This window comes from Emydura macquarii, unplaced genomic scaffold, assembly GCF_026122565.2.
Source record: "Emydura macquarii macquarii isolate MOO-44397 ecotype Brisbane River unplaced genomic scaffold, CSIRO-AGI_Emac_v2 contig_587, whole genome shotgun sequence".
NCBI classification, from domain to species: domain Eukaryota; kingdom Metazoa; phylum Chordata; order Testudines; family Chelidae; genus Emydura; species Emydura macquarii.
The window spans coordinates 5,652,393-5,672,296 of record NW_027130724.1 but is presented as its reverse complement, the minus strand read 5'-3'; the positions used below and the strand labels follow the sequence as shown (position 1 = coordinate 5,672,296).

The window sequence follows — 19,904 nt, the reverse complement described above, 5'->3', positions numbered from 1 at the left end:
GTTTTGAGGTGGGTCAAATTTGGAGTCTAACAACCTGGATTATGTCCCTCTATCTCAGCTCAATATTAGAGAAATATTTGTGGTTTTATTTTTTAAGATAGGAAAGGGGGAAAAACAAAGACGAAAACAGGGAACAAGGAAACCAAGAAAATGAAAACCATCCCCTTCTCAGTCAAGTGCTGATAGCAGGCATCACATGGGCAGCAGAGTTTAGGGTGACCTCATATCCTATTCCATTCTCTTTGCACTGTTATGCAGTTTCCATACATTTCTCCCCCCCCACGACTTCCCTTTAATTTCCCTTCTCCCCTTCCTGGCAAAAGCCAGTAATACCTACAAATATTTTTTATTTTCATAAACGTCATGCAGCTTTAAAACGTGGGGATGTTCTATCAACTTCAGGATGGCTATTTCCCGCTCCACCTAGAAGACAAAAGAGAAATATAAGAGAAGGTTAGAAGACATGTCTTAGGTTACATTAGAAATCATAACACACATTGTCCCCTCTTACCTATTTCCCTCCTCTCCAGCTCTCCCCTTCATACACAAAGAAGCAAACAAGACAGAAACTATAATAACACGTAGCATTTATACTGCGCTTTAAAAAACATTTACTAATCCCCCCTCACCATCCCCACCCATATAAAAGTTGGTAAATAATATTATCCCTATTTCACAGATAGGGAAACTGAGGCAGAGGACTAAGTGGCATGCCAGATCCAACAGAGGTAGGTAGTTGCATAATCTGGCACAGAATGCAGGAGGTTCCTGGATCACAGTCCAATGCTTATTCCTCTCCTCTTATGCCTCTGAAACTACAGAAGGCCTGACCCATCATCCTAATTCCAACTGACTTCAGCGTTGAATGGGCCCCATTGTGCTAGGCATTGTACACACACATAGTAGGAAAGTCAGTGCCCATTCCTCATCCCCCAAATAGTTGGTTACTCTGCAGCCATCAACTTCACAATCAAAACATTGCTGTGTTAACCCCTAGTAACCTGACAATCCCTCAGGAACTTCTTCCCACAAAGTTTTATTTCTTGGTGTCCCTTAACTTGCTGAGTTTGTTCCTCCACCAAGCACTAAGCATAGAGCAACTTCTCCTGCCAGATAGGTAGAGCTTTCTGCATGGCATTTTGGGAGCCAGAGTTCTCAAGCCTTAGTGATGAGGTTATGTCTCCCATCAAACTCATTGCCCCATAAACAACCTCTGTTCTTCTAGCCCATTGAGAGAAACCAGTGAAATCACTTTTGTCCTTTCTCTCACATTGGAAAAAAGGGTACATGTGCCTCTGGGACAGTCCCTTTCTTATTCTTTCAAAGTGTTTATTCTTCTCTGCGGAATCAGATGCTACCTGATAGAACCACCTCCACGCCTGTGATCTCAGGAAGTATCTATTTCATAGCCGGCATTGGGGGGGAGGGAAATATGTCAGCAGGCTGCAGTGGAATCAGTCACGTTACATAAAAGAAGGGGAGAGAGAGAGAGAGAGTGTCTGTGTGTAAGTACACATGTAGTACTGCAATTCTCGTAGGACTCGCCTATGAACTATGCTTCCGTGACACACATCGCTTGATGGTGATAATTCTGTAGGTAGGCATCATCATCCCATCACCACCCCTAAGCAGGAAGCAATTCATGAAAACAGAAATCCTCACTATGCAGTTTTATCCCACAGCAAGTCCACAAAAATGCACCTATTGTACAACTGGGAAGAGGCTGGTTCACCCTGATCCCTTCCCCAAAGACCAGCGTCCTTCATTTCACAAGATACCCATTGGTATTTGGAAGGGTCTCATCAGGTGCTTGGCAAGACAAGGTTGCATTTAAGGAAAAAATATCTACAACTAATTCGTATTTAGGAAGATTTCTCTGAAATCAATTCCCCCTTCTGTCTCCAAGCCAGCATCTCAGAGAAAGGAGCTGTCCAAATATGGAGCAGCTTGCCACAGTGATAGTGACATGCTGTTACTGGGATGCAAAACCAAAACCCTCTAATGCTCCATGGTAGCTCAGCCTATTTGCATTCATTCCACCCACTCTCCAAGGTCATATCAGACCATGAAGGGAAGATGGGACTGGGGCTGTTATGTCACCGTCAGTAACCAAATTGCCAGACTTTCTGATGACTGCCTGATGAATCTGAACATGGCAGCCCACCTATCCATGGCAGAGTTCATCACTAACATCACAATTTATTCCCCATTCTGTGTTTTGGCTGGGGAGGTGGGCAGATGGAGAAAGGGATTTTCTCCTCACAGACACCCTTGAATCACTATGGTATATGAATAGCAATAGCTCTAGCTAATCATACTGCAAACATGTGTCCTGCTTCCGCTAGTATCAAGGAGATGCCACTGCTGTAAAACACATCCTCGAAGCAGCTGGACACTTCCATGGGGCAATATTGTGTCCTCTTGCCTCCAAAGGGCAAACATCCCCCTGCCCTTTGACAGTCAGATGGCTCAGAATGAGGGTCTGGCATACCCTCGGGTGAGAAGATAAATGGAGTGGAGAGAGGCTGGGGGCATGCCGAGGACATGCACCTGGCTAGCCAGGGGACAGACTCGCTCAGGCAGAAGAAAAAAGTACCACAACCTGATGGACCATTAATAGGAGGCAAGGGCAAGATCAACGATTCAGACACATGACATCTCAAACAGGCAGAGCATATGAGACTAAACCATGCAGCTATTTTCAGGATGAGAAAATAACTGTATTGAAGGCTCACAAGGTCATCCAGAACATCCCCCTTGGCAATGGGCACACAAACTCACCTAAGCTTTCAGTGCAATTCTACCGTTCAAATGCCAGCCCCGTGCATACACACACATGCACACACAAGCACAGTGACCTTTCAGTACATATATTTCCCAGAGCTCAGTCCTTAACACTAGGCACAGAAAAGCTCCCCAACTTTTCAGCATATTCCCAGGGCTCGTCACTGGCATTCAGCACACCAGTTCCCCAGAACTGAGAGTCTGACACCACACAGACAACAAAGGTTACAAGGGGATGGGGGTGGGGAGGTGGGACAAGGCATTTCATGAGAAATATGATCACTGTCCTGTCTAGGAACTAAACAGCTGACCTTATCTCTCTTTACAGTCCTCCCAGGACTGTGAAGGATGCTACACTGGGCAGATGACAAGTCTTGTGTTATCTAATCTCAGGGGAGATTCACCACTCTTGAAAAAACCCTGTTGGTGGCGGCTCTGACCATACATCCAGCATGAATGAATGATGGATGGCAGCACCCACCCGAGGTACTGTTTAGTTACTATCCGAAAGCATGAGAAGATGGGGCATGAAGAGGCAGAGATTTATGACTATGTCACTTGGAGGAAAAGATTCAGTTATATTATTAGCTGTTCTTCTTGAAACAGGTGAAAATAAGACATTAAAGCAACTATTCACTTGCTACTCCACAGTCTTATGCTCGGAAGCGCTCCTTTAACTTGGCTTGTACTAGCTTCAGCAGTTTTAGTTCAGGCCTAAGGTGGATCCCATGTTTATTTTTGCAGGAAAATGTCTGATAACCTTCTGGTATCTGAATTCTGATGAGGAATTTAAGTTTATCTACATTCCAGCTCCAAACCTGTGGAGAACGCCAGGCTCGATACACTACACAGTGCTTCAGCATAATAAATTGCAGTCTGCTGCAGGATCATGCCACTGCACTGCAGTCAGCTGGCCATTCTACGAGGCAGCATTGCCTACTGGTTAGAGCAGGGGACTGGGAATTAGTACTTTCAGGCTCCATTCCAGAATTTGCCACCAACTTGCTTTATGATGCAAGTCACAGCATCTCTCTGTGCCTTACATTCTCCATTTGTAAAATTAGGACAATAAAACTGACCTGCCTTTGCAGAGCACTTTGCAATCCTCCAATGAAAGGTGCTTTATGAGCGCAAAGTATTTTATTTTTATTATTGTCTATGCCAGGACCCTCTGTAATGGAAGTAGGGCCTGAAGGCTGTGTGCTCGGAAGCTAGAGAGAATGACAGAATCTCTGTCCAGCAGCCTAAATATAGATCACCCTTGGAACTGTTACAAGAGTCTTATCCCTTCTCCATTCCATGGCCCTACTAAGCTGCAATGTACCTACCACACTCAATTCTCCACTTACCACTGCAGTAATGATCCCACTCTCCCATTCCCAGGGAGACACCAGTGATTGATATGGGTGAGACACAGCATGCAGCTCTGAATAATGGTTCTACTGATGCATGGGTTAGAAGATACTAGTAGCAATCCACATAGTGAGCAAACAAGCGGGCCAAGAGCAATAAAGCAAAACAGAACTGGCCTTAAATAGAGCACAACTCTGCCTTCTTCCTTTGACCTTTGCCAGCTACTAGCATCTCTTTTATACATCCCTGCACCAGCAAAACTCATGTATCGCTGCCTGGCTCTGAGCCGGCAAGGGAAAGTCCTGTGTGGGTGTTTGCTTTAATGGGATGCAATTACCAGAGAGCAGAGCAGGCCAAACTTAGAATAGTCTATCTAGAGAGGCTCAGGGGGTCTGCAGTAAACGAAGAACATGCAGTATCATTTGCATAGCAGTCTTTAAAAAAAAGTAGGACTCATCTATCTGCCACACAAACACAGGATCCTCTCACCCTGCAGTGGACTATGTCTGTGCAACACCCCAAAACCTCCAAGCTGCAGCAAAAGGTTACAAGAGATTGCAAGGCCAATAGAACCACAATGGAGACTTGTGACCTTGAAGGTGCTAATCACTGGTTTTTAAGATCTATGCAGGAAGCTGATTAGCTGTCAGGATGCTCCAGTGATTGGGCTAATGATGGAGACCAGATGAGGATAGTGTACTCCTTAGTCGGAGTAATGTAAAACCTTTACTTGCCCCCTCCACCTCTACTTCACCTCCCCAGAGGGACCCGCATCCTCTGGTTTAAGCGCATCACCTCTGAATAGTTCTTGGTGTTGAGAGGCACTGCACTCTCTCATCTCTTAACTGACAGCCCACTGTGCACTGATATATCTATGAGGTGGGGACAGGAGCCAACAGGAACCAGGGATGGGATCTGTCTGAATGGTATGGAGGAATTGCTTTTCATTCACATTCATCTGCTTGGTATTTGTGATTGTACCACCTGCCTGGAAAGTGGACCTGCACACGTGTGATAAATGGGCTGGATGGTTGTTTAGTGTTACAAGACAGTAGCTTCTTTGTATGCTCTTCTGAAACACTGCATAGTAACCTTTAGCAGTTATACTTCCCAGTGAATCACAGCTGACAGTCCCGTGCTTAGAATGCTGGGGAGCCGGGAAAGGTATTTCTCCTCTCTTGCTATGGAAGTGCACCAAATCATGCCACAAAGCTGAGCACCTGTCCTTTTCTCCACTTATAACAGTAGGTCCTATAGCATTTAAAATGCAGACCTAAGACAGCAGCAAGAGATAGCAGGAAGAGAGAGAGAGAGAGGGAATAAAGCCATGGTAGGATGTTAGGCTATAGGTCTGCTACCCTACTTTTCCTAACCATCGCTAACTTGGGGGGTTTGGAGTTTTGCCTGAAATTTTTTTTAGTGACGACTCTGCTTTACTTTAAAGGTAAATTAAACAATTACCAGTAGCCAGTATTGTCCCTGAGTAACTGGAGATGGCCACAAGCCTGGAAGATCAAATCCAGATCTGAACTTTCCGAGAGTTTGGGGATGTTCAGGTCTGGGGTGAACTTCATAGAATTCAAAGATTTGATTAAGCATCCAAGCATTTTGGATGCTTATCTGAACCTCTTTGGGCTAGAAATCTTGCAGTAACAAGGGGCCAGATCCTGCTTTGCACCTGTGTAATGAGAGCACAGAGTGGGTGTAAAATGATGTCAAATCAGAGTGCTGGGGTTTTACATCCCCTTTGCAGAGAGATGCCAATCATTTCACATGGTGTCAGGCACTAGAGTGGTACCAGGCATGGTCCCAAGCTTTCCAGAAAGCCCGCATTCTGGGCACACTGGAAAGAAACAAGAATAGCCACTCTTCTGGTATTTTGATACTTCTGTTTCCAGTCCAAGCTGATACAAGGATGGTTTGGGATTGAGAAGAGTTTGAGAAGATAGGCTACACTTGAGACTAGAACAAAACAATGGGCCCAGTGAAGGCCAGTCAAGTGATCTTGTTCACTGTTTCCCATAATATAAGGATAAACTACAAGACACTAAAAATTAAAAAAAAAAACACATTTAAATGGGAAAAAAGACAATGTTTTTATAAAACCTATAGTTGGCCTGTGGGACTCACTGCTGCAGGATATTATTGAGGCAAACAGATTCTGGTGACTTTACTCATGCTGACCAGTACCATACGACACAACACTCCCACTGATTTCAATGGGAGCACTTGAGCAATAAGGTTCTACTCAAAGGGAGTAGAGGTGGCAAAATCTGATCTGAAATGATCGATCATTTACATGCCTTACCCTGAAGGCCTGAATTTGTCTGAGCTATCACCCAGGAAAACTCCTATCAACTTAATGGGAGTTCGCCGGAATAAGGAGTATGTAAAAACTGATTAAGGATCTCAGGATCTGGCTCATTTCTGAAGGCTAACTCATGCAGTTACATATTAGCAACTGCCCTCATGCTTCAGAGTACACAGGGCCAGATCCAAAGTTAAGTGCAGTCAATGGAAAGTCTTCCATTGACTTTAATGGGCTGTGCATCAGACCCATAATGACCATTAGCTGATGTCTGGAAGAAATCCACTTGCCTTTGTTGTACCATTTTGCACGGTCAAGAGCCTAACTGGGGTTTCATGCCTTCCTCTAAACACCTGCAGTTTAAAACAGATTCTGTAAACAACGAGATAAATAACTAAAAATAAAAGTTGGCATTGGCAATCCCTAAAAGAAGTTGCTGGACAAAAACATGTGAAGTAGTTGCAACAAAAGATGAAATTACTGGAAATCTGAGATTTTTTCATTTTGCTGCACAGTCACAAAAAGTCCTGAAAGTCATGTCAAGAATGGAGGACAAGTTCAAGAGCAGGGAAGTTCAGCTCAGCAGCAGGCAGCTCTAGGAGGAGAGCAGACCATAGCATTTCACAGTTGCCAGGGAAAGGCCTGGCAGAGAGCAGAGCCTGCTCCCTTTCCTAAGAGAAGGCCCAATACTCTGAGGCAAAGGTCCCTCTGCTGGTGAACCAGCAGACTTTGAGCCAGACTGTGGCTTGTCCAAGACCCCTCTCAAGGAAGAGAGGCCAGCAGCCTGCCTGGACTGTGTAATTTTTCTCCTTCTTTTATTTTCCTGCTTCTAAGTTGTTTGTTTGTTCCCTAGGAGTCCAGAAGGGCTGAACATCCAGAGGGACTTGGCTAGAGGGTTGAGACTCTGTCCATTTCAGAGTGTTACTGAGGGTCCCCATTAGAGCAAACCAGAACCAAACCCTGTCAATATCCCAGGAGGATGCTGCTGAAGGACCAGAACCCTGACAGCATGTTAAAAATCTGGTATGTAATCTGAAGGATGTGAAGAGTCCGTTAAAGGACTGGTTGAAACTGACCCATATCAGTGGAGGATCTGGAAAGACAATGGAAACCCTATTTGGACAGGACATTCACACCTAGCAACCAACAACCAAAAGGAAGGAGATTCCTTCCCCTCCCCCCCACCAGGGAAGCAGAGCAAAGGCCCCAGCTGGAGAACAAAGGAGAAAGGTGTCACGTGACTAGGATAAGAACTGCCTTTGGAGAGACACAGACACACACCCCTAGGACTAAGGACAGAAGAGACAGAGAGAATCAGTGTGCCAGGTGACTAATGAACTGTTACCTTGTTTTGCAAAGGCTGCCTGTGGTCGCTGCAAATGCTGAGAACATTTTGCCCTGAAGGAGTGCAATACAAGGCTCTCACAAGGTTCACAGCAGGAGCCATGGAGAGAGACAGGGTTTGCTGGTGCTTGGAGGCCCAGTTCTGATGTCTTGGGGCCCATCTCGGTGGAACTGCGTGGGTTCTCAGGGCCTGGCACACTAAGAGAGTCACTCGCAAAGGAGTGGTTACAGGCTGGGGCATAGACCCTGTGGATCCATTTCCTTCACATCTCTCCTTAAAAGCCATCTCTGGTGCCTATAAGAAACCAGCCAGTTAATGATGGCCCCAGAGGAGACCAGGAAAGATGGAACCTTGGGCCATATCATCTGCTGATATAGATTAATCAACACCAGTGGAGAATCCCTTAATTCAATTATATTAATAATTTTAAAACATGGAAAATATATACGTAAAATGAGTACCTATTCAACTGCATCCATCTACCCCTGCTTTTTTTGTTTCTCATGTCTTCTGAGATTGTAAGTTCTTCAGGCCGGAGCCATGTCTTTGTATGTGCCTTTATAGCACCTAGCACAATCAGGCTCTCATCTCCATGAAGCCTCTGGGTATTACCATAATATAAATAATAACAACAACAAATATCAATTTTTAAAAAGGAATAGCATCCTCTGATATATCAGCCCCATTTCACACTAGTTAATATACTTGGGGAAATGCAGACAGGTGACTGGACACTCAGTCTCTGTGTGCTCTAAGCAGGACCATCTTTTTGGATACCTTAGGCCAGCACTGACGGAAGCGGACCTAGGAGCAACTTGCAGCTTTCCCCTTTATTTTCTTTTTTTAAAATGTGCTGTTGAAGCAGAACTGCAGCTCCTGGAGGGAATCAGTGACATTGTTCCCAGACAAACAGCACCGCAGACCCTTAGCCAGAGTCTGTGAAAAGGCCAAGGGCAGTGCATGCACAAAACTCGTATTTGCGCTTCGCTCTCTGCAACAAACAGGGAGCCCAGAAGGGAGCCACTGACAGAGGAACCAGCTGCTGAAGTCGTGCCAGCCTGTGGAGCCAGCACTTACACGTTCAGTGAGGCCCAATGGTACCTTCGAACCCTGCCCTTTTTCCACAGTGAAGCTGCAGTAGTGGATCAGGCTGCAGTTCGCATGTGTAACCCCTAAGGGTAAGTCTGCACTGCAGTCAGGAGTGTGCCTCCCAGCAGGGGTAGACAGACACGCTAGCACTGCTCGAGGCAGTGGGCTAAAAATAGCAGTATAGCCGGGGGCAGCACGGGCAGTGGCTCAGCCTAGCAGTCCCAGTATGTATCCAGGGGTCTGGGTAGGTTTGTCCTCAGGCGGCTACCCCAAACTGCCACTTCTGCTATGGTGCTATTTTGAGCTCATTAGCTTGAGCAGAACTAGCGTGTCTGTCTACCTGTGGTGGGAAGCATGTTCCTAGCGGAAGTGTAGACATATTCTTAATGCAACCCCTCCCTAATCTGCAACATCTCTATATTAGTTCTCCCAGGTGCAACCGAGCAAAGGCACCCATCCCAGGACCTAGTTACTCATAACCAGGCCGTGGAAACCAGGCTGTTTTGTTCATAAAGTGAGTGCTCCAGGCACAGGCTGTGTCTGAGGAATACACTGTGCAGAGACATCGCTTCTGATGCAGCAGTCTCCTGTGCAGTGCATTCTCCGTTCTCTCCTGCACTGTCTTTGCAATACAGGGAAAAGGATAAGTTAGGAACAAACTCCATTCCAAAACCTGAAGAGCTCTCAGGTATGAATTTGACTCCTGGACATAAATACCCCTAAACTTTACTGGGAGGAGCGAGATTTGGGATCTGAACCTCGATTCTAACACTGCAGAAGGGCTGAGCCCCCACAGCTGGGGCCAGATTTTTCAGATGAGATCAGTATTTTGGGTGCATATTGGGTGCTGATCTCATCTGAAAAATTTGGTCTCAGCTTTGAGTGCTGTGCATTTGAAAGTGGCCCCATACCTAAAATGGAAAGAATTATAATGGGATGAACAAAAACCTCAGTTCTGAACACTCCCAATCCCTGCTTACACGTACTTGGACTCTTTGGGGTTAAAATCCAGTTCTAAATATTGAAGTGCAGACCCATCTCTGCAATCAATACTTCTTTAAGTGACCTGGCTGAGGGGAGATGGATGCTCAGATGATTAGCAACGAGCTTTAAATGTTTTCACCTCCATGCCTCCTGTTTGAACCTAGCTTTCGGTAATAGTGTCCAAAAGCCATTACTAACAGCAGTTTGGTGACTCATGCTGAGATGAGGTCCATGGTCTCAGTCCAGTTTCCAAGTGAGAGGTGTCCACATTATAGAAACTATCAGTGCAATCACCACACCCAGATACCCTTGCTGGCAGTCCCAGCTGAGACACAAGCACTTGGATACTTTGGTGACAGGCACTTTAGAAACACAGAAGTTCAACAGAGGCCAAGGATTGAATTGGCTTGGAAACTGAAACATCCTCTCAGCTCTCAAAGTGGTCCCTAACAGCTAACATATGTTGGATGGCTGTGTGGGGGAAGCCTGCGCTGCTGCTGTGAATAAATAAGGTTTTAGTGTCGAGGATGGTCAATCCAGCAATTTTGATCAGCACCAGATTTCATTTAGCAAACAAACAGAAAGGGCCTGCTCTTGCTATTGTTCCTCATCCCTTTCCTTTCCAGAACCACTGTACCCACTGAGAGAAACAAGGGTAGCACAACAATTCAACCTCTCATCGGAACACAACTTCCCTGCAGCCACATGTTGTAGCTAAGGGCTTGTTCACGCTTACCCGGAAATTCGGCGGCAGTCGACAGGAGTTACGCAAACTACGCAGAGTAGTTTGCGTAACTCCCATTGACTGCTTCTGCGTGCTGTTCACATTGCGCTGAGCCGACGGGAAAAGCATTCCCGTCAGCTCAGCGCTACGCTAGTTGAGGAGGTGGACTTATTAAGTCGACTCCTTCATCGATTGAGCGGGTCTCACTGACCGCTTAATTGATCATGAAAGATTGATCTGGCGGCGGCGATTTTGCCGCTGCCAGTGTAAACATAGCCTAAGAGGGGCTTGGCAAGCTAATGCTGGTTGGCCATTCAGTAGATACTGCAGGACTCACCCCTCTCTATCTAGTAGGGCTCAGTACTGAGGAATGGTGTGAGCTTTGAAGCTAAGGACCCCAGCACCAGTTCTGTATACAAATTCTTTCTCTAAGATACTTGCAACATCTGCTGCCCCATCTAATATTAGGGGCGCAGGAAGCAGTAGCAATGTCTCAGTGGAGCCTGCTAGTTTTCTATTGGCTGCTAAACATGACACAGCAAGGGAAGGTACAGAGAGAAAAAGAGAAGCAAAATAGCATATCGCTCCATCAATCTCAAAGCCATCTGTTCTCACCCGTTGCATCTCCCCAGGTTCACTCCACAACAAAGGCCGTTACAACAAGCCTTCAACCCCCTTCAGTGAAGACAACATTGTCCTTTGCCTTGTGCAAGCAGCAGTAGCAGCAGCAAATTAGCCCATTTCTGCCATCACCATCCAAGATCTCTCCTGGCAGGGAGCTGAGTGATCAAAGGCAGCAATGAAGGATAATTTTGTTTCTAGGTTATTTTGACTCTGCTGCTTCTCAAGTGCATTCTTCCCCTCCTGTCCCTCTCCCCTCACTACTGGAGGTGCCAGTGACATTCCACAGTCAATCAGCATTAACAAGAGATTACAGAAGATAGAGTATCCCCAGACATGGGAGCTTCTAAAAGTGGCATTGTGGAGAAAGGCTGTTGCATGTTTCGGAATAGAGAAAATAGCCCTGTGATGTTTAGGGCATGTTATCCAACTCCTGCTCTATATTGTCCTAGCCCTCCTTCTCCTCTGTCTGGAAGCAAGATCCTGATGCCCTTGAGCATGTCCTGGTGGAAAGGTCAATGAGGTGCAGCTAGCGAAGGAGGTTTAGTGGCTCCAGCCAAACTAATGCTACCCGAAGACCTCTCCCTTCTTCCTCACCACACACACAATAGCACACAGAGGCAGGCAACCGTAAAAATAATCTATTTACATTTCTGATGCATTTCAGATGTAGCAAATTTCTCAATCCTCCTTCCCAGTGACATTCACATGAGAGACAGTGTTTTTCACATGATTGGGCTAGTGACACCCTACAAGGCTTTGTTGAGATAAGCTGGGCAACGGCACAAGAGGGCAGCATGAGGAACAGGGAGCAGACATTAATTTCCAGCTCCCCAAATGTTGACATGTCTCTCAGAGCATTCCCCCATTTTTACTATCAGTGAGTAGGAGGCTTGGTAGCAGGGCTTGGACTAACTCAGTTCTCATTGAAGACAGTAGTAAACTTCCGACTGACTTCATTGGGAACAGAATCAGGCCACCCAGCCTGGACAAAGCACTGGAGGATATAATGAAGGGCAGAGAACCATCCTGCATTCTTTGACCTGTAGGTCTTTCCCATTTCTAATATATATGATTTCATGACATATATATAATGCAGGATGGTTCCCTAGCCTTCATTATATCCTCTGGTGCTTTGTCAGTTTGGCTGGGATTTTTAAAAAAAGCACTCAGTGGCACTGATCTGACTTTGCTCCCACTGAAATCAGTGGGAAGTTTACTAGTATCTTGAATGAGAACTGAGTTAGTCCTAGTCTCAACGATTTTGAAAATCACCACCATTTAGTTTTAAATATCTCAAGTGATGGGTCTTCGACCATATTCACTAGCTAGCAGGCTGGAGCTCCACAGAGGCTTATGGGCATCTTCAGACATTTACTTTGCAGATCCAGTTCATGCCAGACTGATTGGGCAAGTGGTCAATTTTCTGTCTTTCTGAGATCCTTCGTAAATGGAAGAGAATTACCTTATCAGATTTAATCAATGCTGAAAGGGGACCACAAAAGAACCCAATGCATGATCTTCTCCAGCCCAGACACACTGATTGCCAGCACTGAAGTATGGGTAAATTTCTCTCTTGAGTTATCTGTGTCTGTAGCAAAACAGGTTACAGGCACATCACAGATAGATTGCTGCAATGGAAACACTCCTTCCAAAGTGCCATTACTGCTCTGAGCCAAGGAGGGAGCAAAGGGAGGAAGGCACTAGGATTGTTTTGTCCCATTTTCTTTATTCTTCAATGTTCAACTGAGGATACTGTATTCTCCGAATGGCATATATACCCTTAGAAGTCATTGTTGACCTGTGTGTGCCCAGACCCCTTCTATCTGCCCCTGCACAACACACCCTATTACAAAAGGCTTGGAGCTATTTGTCCCCCTGAAGGAGAGCGCAGGATACAGCCTTTGGTGTCCCAGAGAATTAGTCACTGGTGAAGATGGTGCTTACTACTCAGAGGTCACATGGAGGGAGAGAAGAGAAAAGCTATAATGATAAACAAACTAGTTTTTCTCCAGTCTCTGACAACTGCAGGGCTTAAGTGGACTCACTTGCCACGCGTTCTCTCAGCTATTACTGAAGAGAGCTGAGTCTGCATTAGAAAAGGAGAAGAAAATTAGAAGGATGTGGCTAGCTGGCACTATCTCCCTCCATCCCAACACATCAGGATTCTTTGGCACATACAGATATACAGCCCCCTTTCCACAATATTTCCCACAATCCTTTACACACAGCCAATATTTACAAATCAGAAATACATTTGCGGAATTCAGAATTGATTTGCAATAGGATGACCAGAAAGCTAGTGTGAAAAATCAGGATAGGTGGGGGGTAGTAGGCACCCATATAAGAAAAAGCCTTGAATATCGGCACTGTCCCTATAAATTTGGGACATCTGGTCACCCTAGTTTGCAAATGATTTGCTCACCAGACAGGGGGTTAGACTTGACACAAACGTTATTTGAAATGGCTAGCTAGACTAGCTCTATCCCCCAGTATCTCTCAGCCCCTTCTGCCAGCATTCACATCTATCAGCTGAGGAGTACCTTTGCTCCCCCTGGATGTTTGGAATACATGAAGCATGGACCTGCGAGTCAGGGGAGCTTTCCATAGGCTCAGCAATAAAATCACATCAGAATTTCAGCATCAAAAAGCAGAGGATGCTGTACATGTCGTCTTCTGTCTCAACAGAAAAAAAACCTCATTATATCTCTTCATACGAGACACAATTAGCTTCTCCCTCCAATGGAGAAAGCCCTTCTCTGAATGAGAAGCTTTTACTGCCTCCCACACAAGCAAGGAACAGGAGAAAAATCTGCTGAGGTTTGAAACCATGCTGGGAAAACCCAGCAGCTGCCTTAGATGGGAGGAGGGAGTGTCCATGCTGTTAGGCTCATGTGCAGAAACCTAACTCAGACATATACATTGCAAAGGAAAGTATCACAGAGATTTTGGCTCCATTCCCTACAGTCTTCTGTGTGCTTGGGCACAAGCAATCCAGTGACACACAGGGAAAGGCTGATCACTTCACCATCATATGCAGAATGTCAGAGTGTTATGTTACACAGTTGCAAAATATGGCTTTGCACAGGGCGCTGTTTTTGTTTGTTTGTTTAGGAGTACCACCAGCCCACCTATCCCCTTCTGCACAAGCTGAGAGCTGCACCACCACACAGCCTTAGCCTCACCCTTCAATTCTTGCCCTCAGGATTAGAAGCCCAACTTTGTGTTTCCAAAGACTTAAGTCTATTTGTAACCCACGTAAACCTGGATGCAGCATTCAGTCTTTGTGTTTTTTTGCCAGTCTCAATAGAACAGAAGAAAGGGATCCCTCCCTTTGGTAGCACTGTAGCGGTTGCAGTTTGCCAGGCTGAGGGAAGCTGACCTGTATTTAGCATTTGTGCAAGTGCTTCCTGTAGCGGATTTAGAAGGTTTCACAGAAGTTTGCCCTAAACCCATGTGGTGTTTTGTTTGCTCCAAGAGATTTGGTGACATTGACAAGTTCCTCCCATTTCCAGTGATTCTCTAATTTTTGCTTCATGCCACTCAGTCGACGAGAAGCTGTCATGAAGTTAAGAGAGTCCTGCTCTTGGTGTGTGTAGCAGTTAATGGGAGCTGAGATGATTTCCTTGGTTTTGTTGGTTGTCTTACTCTGTCCCGGGTTGAAGATTTGGGGGATTATTCTGGAGGTTTGTCATTCCTCAGGTGAAACTCTATTGGTCTGCTCTAGTCCTATGTTCAGAATAGGTTAATTTTACACATCCATACCGTTGGCCTAATTTTTTCATTTAAGACCTGATTCTGATACCCTTATTCACTTTGGTAGTTTCTTATTCCACTTGAAGACATCCCTTTGGGATATAAAGTGTTAGTCAACATGAGTAAGGGAGGCAAAATTGGCCCTTACTAGGTGGTTGAATTCTATTCTATGATGATCTAGAAAAAGTAGGACTTTGTCAGACTGGGTTTCCTTGTGTTGGAATTCTAAGTCTGCAGTGTTGCTTTCTACAACTTTAACCCTTTCTTTCCACTGCTGCTATCTTTCTGAAGCTAAGGTCTGTTTCTAAGGTTTACCTCAGGCTGATGACATTACTAACTGGTAGAAAATGTTGTATTTCAGTGAAGCATTAGCTGCTGCCATGTATTATACTGTCTAGGGGCTGCTTGCAGTGACAAGACAGGGGAGTGATCTGAGAGGAAGATGGGAAAGATTTTACATAGTAACTTTTAGTAGATTTATTTAAAGAATGAGAAACAGATCTATTCTAGAGTATTCTTGGTGTGCAGCTGATAAGTGGGTACAATCCTTGCTTCTGGCACTTACGTACCCCAAACATCAACTAGACCTAGTTCTTTCATGAGACTGCTAAGTTCTTTGATCCCTTCTGTGGTGAGTGACCAAAGGATAATCTATCTACAGTGAAGTTGGGGTACAGTTAAAGTCCAGGTGAGATGAGACTACTGTTCACCAGTTTGGGTCTTGACCAACTTAGCTGCATCCTTAGAAAAATTAGAGGAAGCTTCATTTGGGATGAATAAAATTACACCTCAAATTAAGACCTCTCCTACATTTAAGGGAGTTCTTCCTTCTTTAAGTTGCCCCCAATCCTCCTTTCTGAATTGTCTGATAGTGCCTTTGTGAATGAGAACGGCATTTCCCCCTTTACTGCCTTTGGATTCAGTATGAGAGGAGTAGAAAATTTGTCACACCCAGGTCCTTTTGTACTTCGCATTTTTGTGGTTCCAAGTGTGTTCCTTGGAGCATGCCAACAGAACAGTGCATGTTTTTCAAATAGTCAAATATTCTTTTCCCTTTTGACTCCTCTAACATTTATGCCTATGATAATCAGTTGTCCTGTCACTGGTTTTTCTTTAGCCCAAGGTTTTCAAAACGACTAATGATTTTTGCATACCTCAATTTCTGGGTGATCAGTTGAAGACCCATTAAAGAACTTCATTTTCAGAGGGGAGGCATGCAGAACTTTATGAAAAACAGACCCCTTTAAGGTGTCTTAGATTGGATACCCAAAAAAATTAGGCACACCAAATAATTAGTCACTTTTGAAAACTTTGGCCTTAACAAAACATGTTCTGTCAATTTCCCTTTGGCTGAATCAAATCTTTCTTGCCCCAAAATCAAATGGTGAAGGCAGTGAGAGTCCTTTGTCTTGGCTTTGGTGTGTTTATACTTCTTGCTTAGACTTGTATCACTTTATCAAGATACTTCCCTAATAGATACAATTTTTTGGTATCTTCTATATCTTTTGGGTCAGGGATTTTACCCTGTATGCCTAACACCAATTTTCCTGATTTAAGGCTGGCCTGTGTATGAAATAATCCTGTTTTCCTTTCTTTATACTTCTGTCTTGTCAGTCTCCTCATGTGTTGTGCGGAACTTGAAGTATTCCTCAGAAGGACTATGTGCATAGTAACCATCCCTCTTTTTGTTGCTGACCTGTGAGTGGATGTTTTCAGCTTTACAGTCAAAGCAGGGACATTTGCTACCATTAGCCAGTCTGCAATCTAGTGTCTCTGCTATTAAGAGCCTATTTAGGGACCATTTTAAGAATGAATACATGGTCCCAAAACATAGGAGAACTGGTAGTAGTAGATAATGCTGATTGCCATTGCTGGGATAGATAGTTCTTTGAGTTTTGAAACAGGACAAAAATAAACAAAAGAAAAAAACCAAAATGAACATAAAAGCGGATTATGGATAAGTATGGCTAAATATAACAATCATCCTGCTAGAGGACTGAAGAGAGGAGGGGATAGGAGGAATGAGATGGATGTTGTGAGGCATGGCTGTCCACCACTCCCTGCCTGAAATCAAATTAATCCTACCCATCTCATAGTAGGTTTGTGATGTTCTCATATCAAGCCTCTGGTTTGACAGTAGTGTCCCTGTCTGGCTTTGGAAATCAGGTGGTGAAAGACTTCTCTCCTATTGATCTTGATTTCTATCCACCCATTTTATTGCAGTTCTCCTTCTACTGTGACTTTTCTCTCACTCTCTTTGTGACCTAAGTCAGAATTTGAACCCAGGATTCCAGAGGCAAAATATGAATGTAAGAACCTATAGGAGTGAATGAGTGATCTTGTATTTTTGGGCTAGCCCCAGTTATCTTCTCATACTCATTTATTCAACCAAAAAAGGTTTTCAAGTGACCTAGGGGGATTGCTTGTGTGGTGAATGTGCGCTCACCATATGGGTCCTTCAAATCTTGACTCTTGGGGGCACTTCTGTCCCCCTCCGAAGGTGCTTCTGCTAGAAGGCTGTTGCTTTCTGTCTCGTTGCTGTCCCCATACAACCTTCCCTTTTCAGAGCATACCAGAGACCTTGCAGCTCCAACACACTAGGTAGCACAGCAGTCATTTAACAGCTCCAGTGCTGCCTCATACTATTTACCATATGCCATACTGGGGACCAAATGCAACTCCGGTTCTGCTGCACGTAGCCAGTACACGCCTACAAATGGTCCAATATTGATGGCTCTTAAAATAAGACTGCTGGGTTTTGCAGCACTGAAGCTGCAGTAGCAGAACACAGCCGTCAAGGAGTTAAAATGGGATTCACATTTTATTTTTAACCCAGGTTGGAGAATTCCCCTCTCGCCTCCACCCACACCCACCCCTGTGGCTCCCTGCATTTTCTTTACAGTTGCTTTTTTCATCTCCCAACCCACCCAATGCCAAGGGGTCAAGCCAGGCTGCTCAACTCCTTTGTTCAACGGAACAGTGCGGGGGCACCGCGAGATAAGTCATTGCAGGAGTCACCAGCACAGCTCTGATGATTAAGACATCAGCACCATTAAGAATTGCTGCCTTCTGTGCAGTCAGCTTCTCTAAGCCGCCCCCATTCCCCTGCTGTACTGGAGCAGCCCGCCTCTCCCTGGGGATCTCCACAGCTAGTTCTGCATCAGGGCTTGTGCTGCTTTCCTCACAAACAGCCTGTCCGCTCATTAATCATCTGAGATGTGGCTACTGTAGCCGCCGCCACTAAACACTGAAGATGTTGTTTCTTCAAGGCTGCAGAAGGCTTTTCTGCTCTTCTCTCCCTCCCCTAATGCCTTTAAAGGCAAATTCCCTTCTTTTGTGCCACAGCACAAACAGACAGAGGTTCTGACCATAACCTTTTCTTTCCAGGACATCTGTGGTTCCAACTGAATTGCAGCTCTTATGGACGCAGGGCTGGATGCTCAGTTACACTGAGACCCCTTTAAACCACTCGGACTCTGACAGCATTATGAGACTTTAGTTTAAAACATGCTGAAATGTCCCCTTGAGAAGGTCTTCCTGTACAAAAGGCCTCCCTGATTGGCATATAGTTGGTACAGGGACTCTACGCCGGTCGTATACCCAACCCCTAGCACAGAGCATGGATCAAGAACATGGCAGGAACATGCTGGGGAGAATGGCTGGGGTGTACAGCACCATAGCTATTCTCAATCCCCAAGAATATGGGGCCACAGGAAGCAGCACATAGGTTAGAGTAGCCATGAGCCACGATGTCTCAGCACGTGCAGAGTATCTTAAAGCTTAAGCCACCTTTTTCCCTCTCACCTACGATGGAAGAGAGTAACTAAGAATCATTTCTGCTATTTTAAGCTTTCATAGGAAATGTTTTGCAATCTACAGGATACAGTACCAATGGGGTTTTTTTGCTCAGCAATGGATAAGAATATGCTTTCCTGGGGAGGGACCAGCAAGCAAGAGATGGCTGCCATCCATCCCCAAAATATAAGGTATATTTCCGATTTTCATCTAGTCTACAGGACAACTAAGGAGCTCCATATTTATTTTGTGCGTCAGTATTTAGCACCTACACACAGTAACGTGGCACCATCATGCATGGACACAGTATAAATAAGAAAAGTGTCTGACATCGCCATGCAGCAGCACAATGTGATTATTTTGTCTGACAGGACAAATACAAACAGATGGGAACCTAGGGAGAAACAGAGGGTACTGACTGAGAATGGGGCTGCTTTGCAAAGATGCTAAAGTAATCTCTGGTACATTGCGGTGGCTATTCTCACCTTAATGCACACATTACATCCATCCAAACACACTCAGCACACACCTATTGGTGGTAACCTTCATTCACAGGAAGTTTTTGCTAGCTACTGAGCTACCTACACTAGAGAGCCAAGCATGAACCAGCCATTTCAAGAAGGATCCTCCATTTTTTGTTTCTTTCTTTTGTCCCTTCCAACCACCTTTCTTTTCATTCAGGACATGTAGTCACGTCAGAGCAGCGTTATTATCAGGTAGCCACAGATCTTAGGTTCAGATCAGAACAAGTGGGTGGGTAGCTTGTTACTCTGTCCGATTGGGGACTGCTATCAATCACTGTAAAGCACCTTGCTTATGCTGGTGTAATTCAGAACAGGTCCTTGAAATGCACACCCCTTCTGTAAAAATGTTCTCTGAACTAGATTAGTTGAGACTTTCATGCTTTAGAAGCTGAAGACTGAATCAAAACAAAAGAACCTGTAGCCAAAATTTTTCCTTAAAAGAAGAATGTTTGTTAAAAACTCAATCGCAGTATGAAGAGATTTCACCATTGAAAAACCCCTCAATGCTTTCAGTAATGTGCTCATTTTCAACAGGCATTTCGATCTCTATCATTTTTAGATATCCCCTGGGGAAACCTCACAAGATGCTGACAACTCATGATCTCATGAACTCATGGATCT

The 19,904-nt window shown here is 44.8% G+C and overlaps 1 protein-coding gene across 1 annotated transcript in view; it reads right to left on the bottom strand.

The window, feature by feature from the left end:
* BRSK2 (BR serine/threonine kinase 2) overlaps window positions 1-19,904 on the bottom strand; it is a 390,934-nt gene that overhangs the window by 130,885 nt on the left and 240,145 nt on the right. The window contains exon 3 of the mRNA XM_067540389.1: window positions 338-423. Within this exon, the coding sequence (XP_067396490.1) occupies window positions 338-423 (86 nt within the window). The remainder of the gene's footprint in view (window positions 1-337; window positions 424-19,904) is intronic.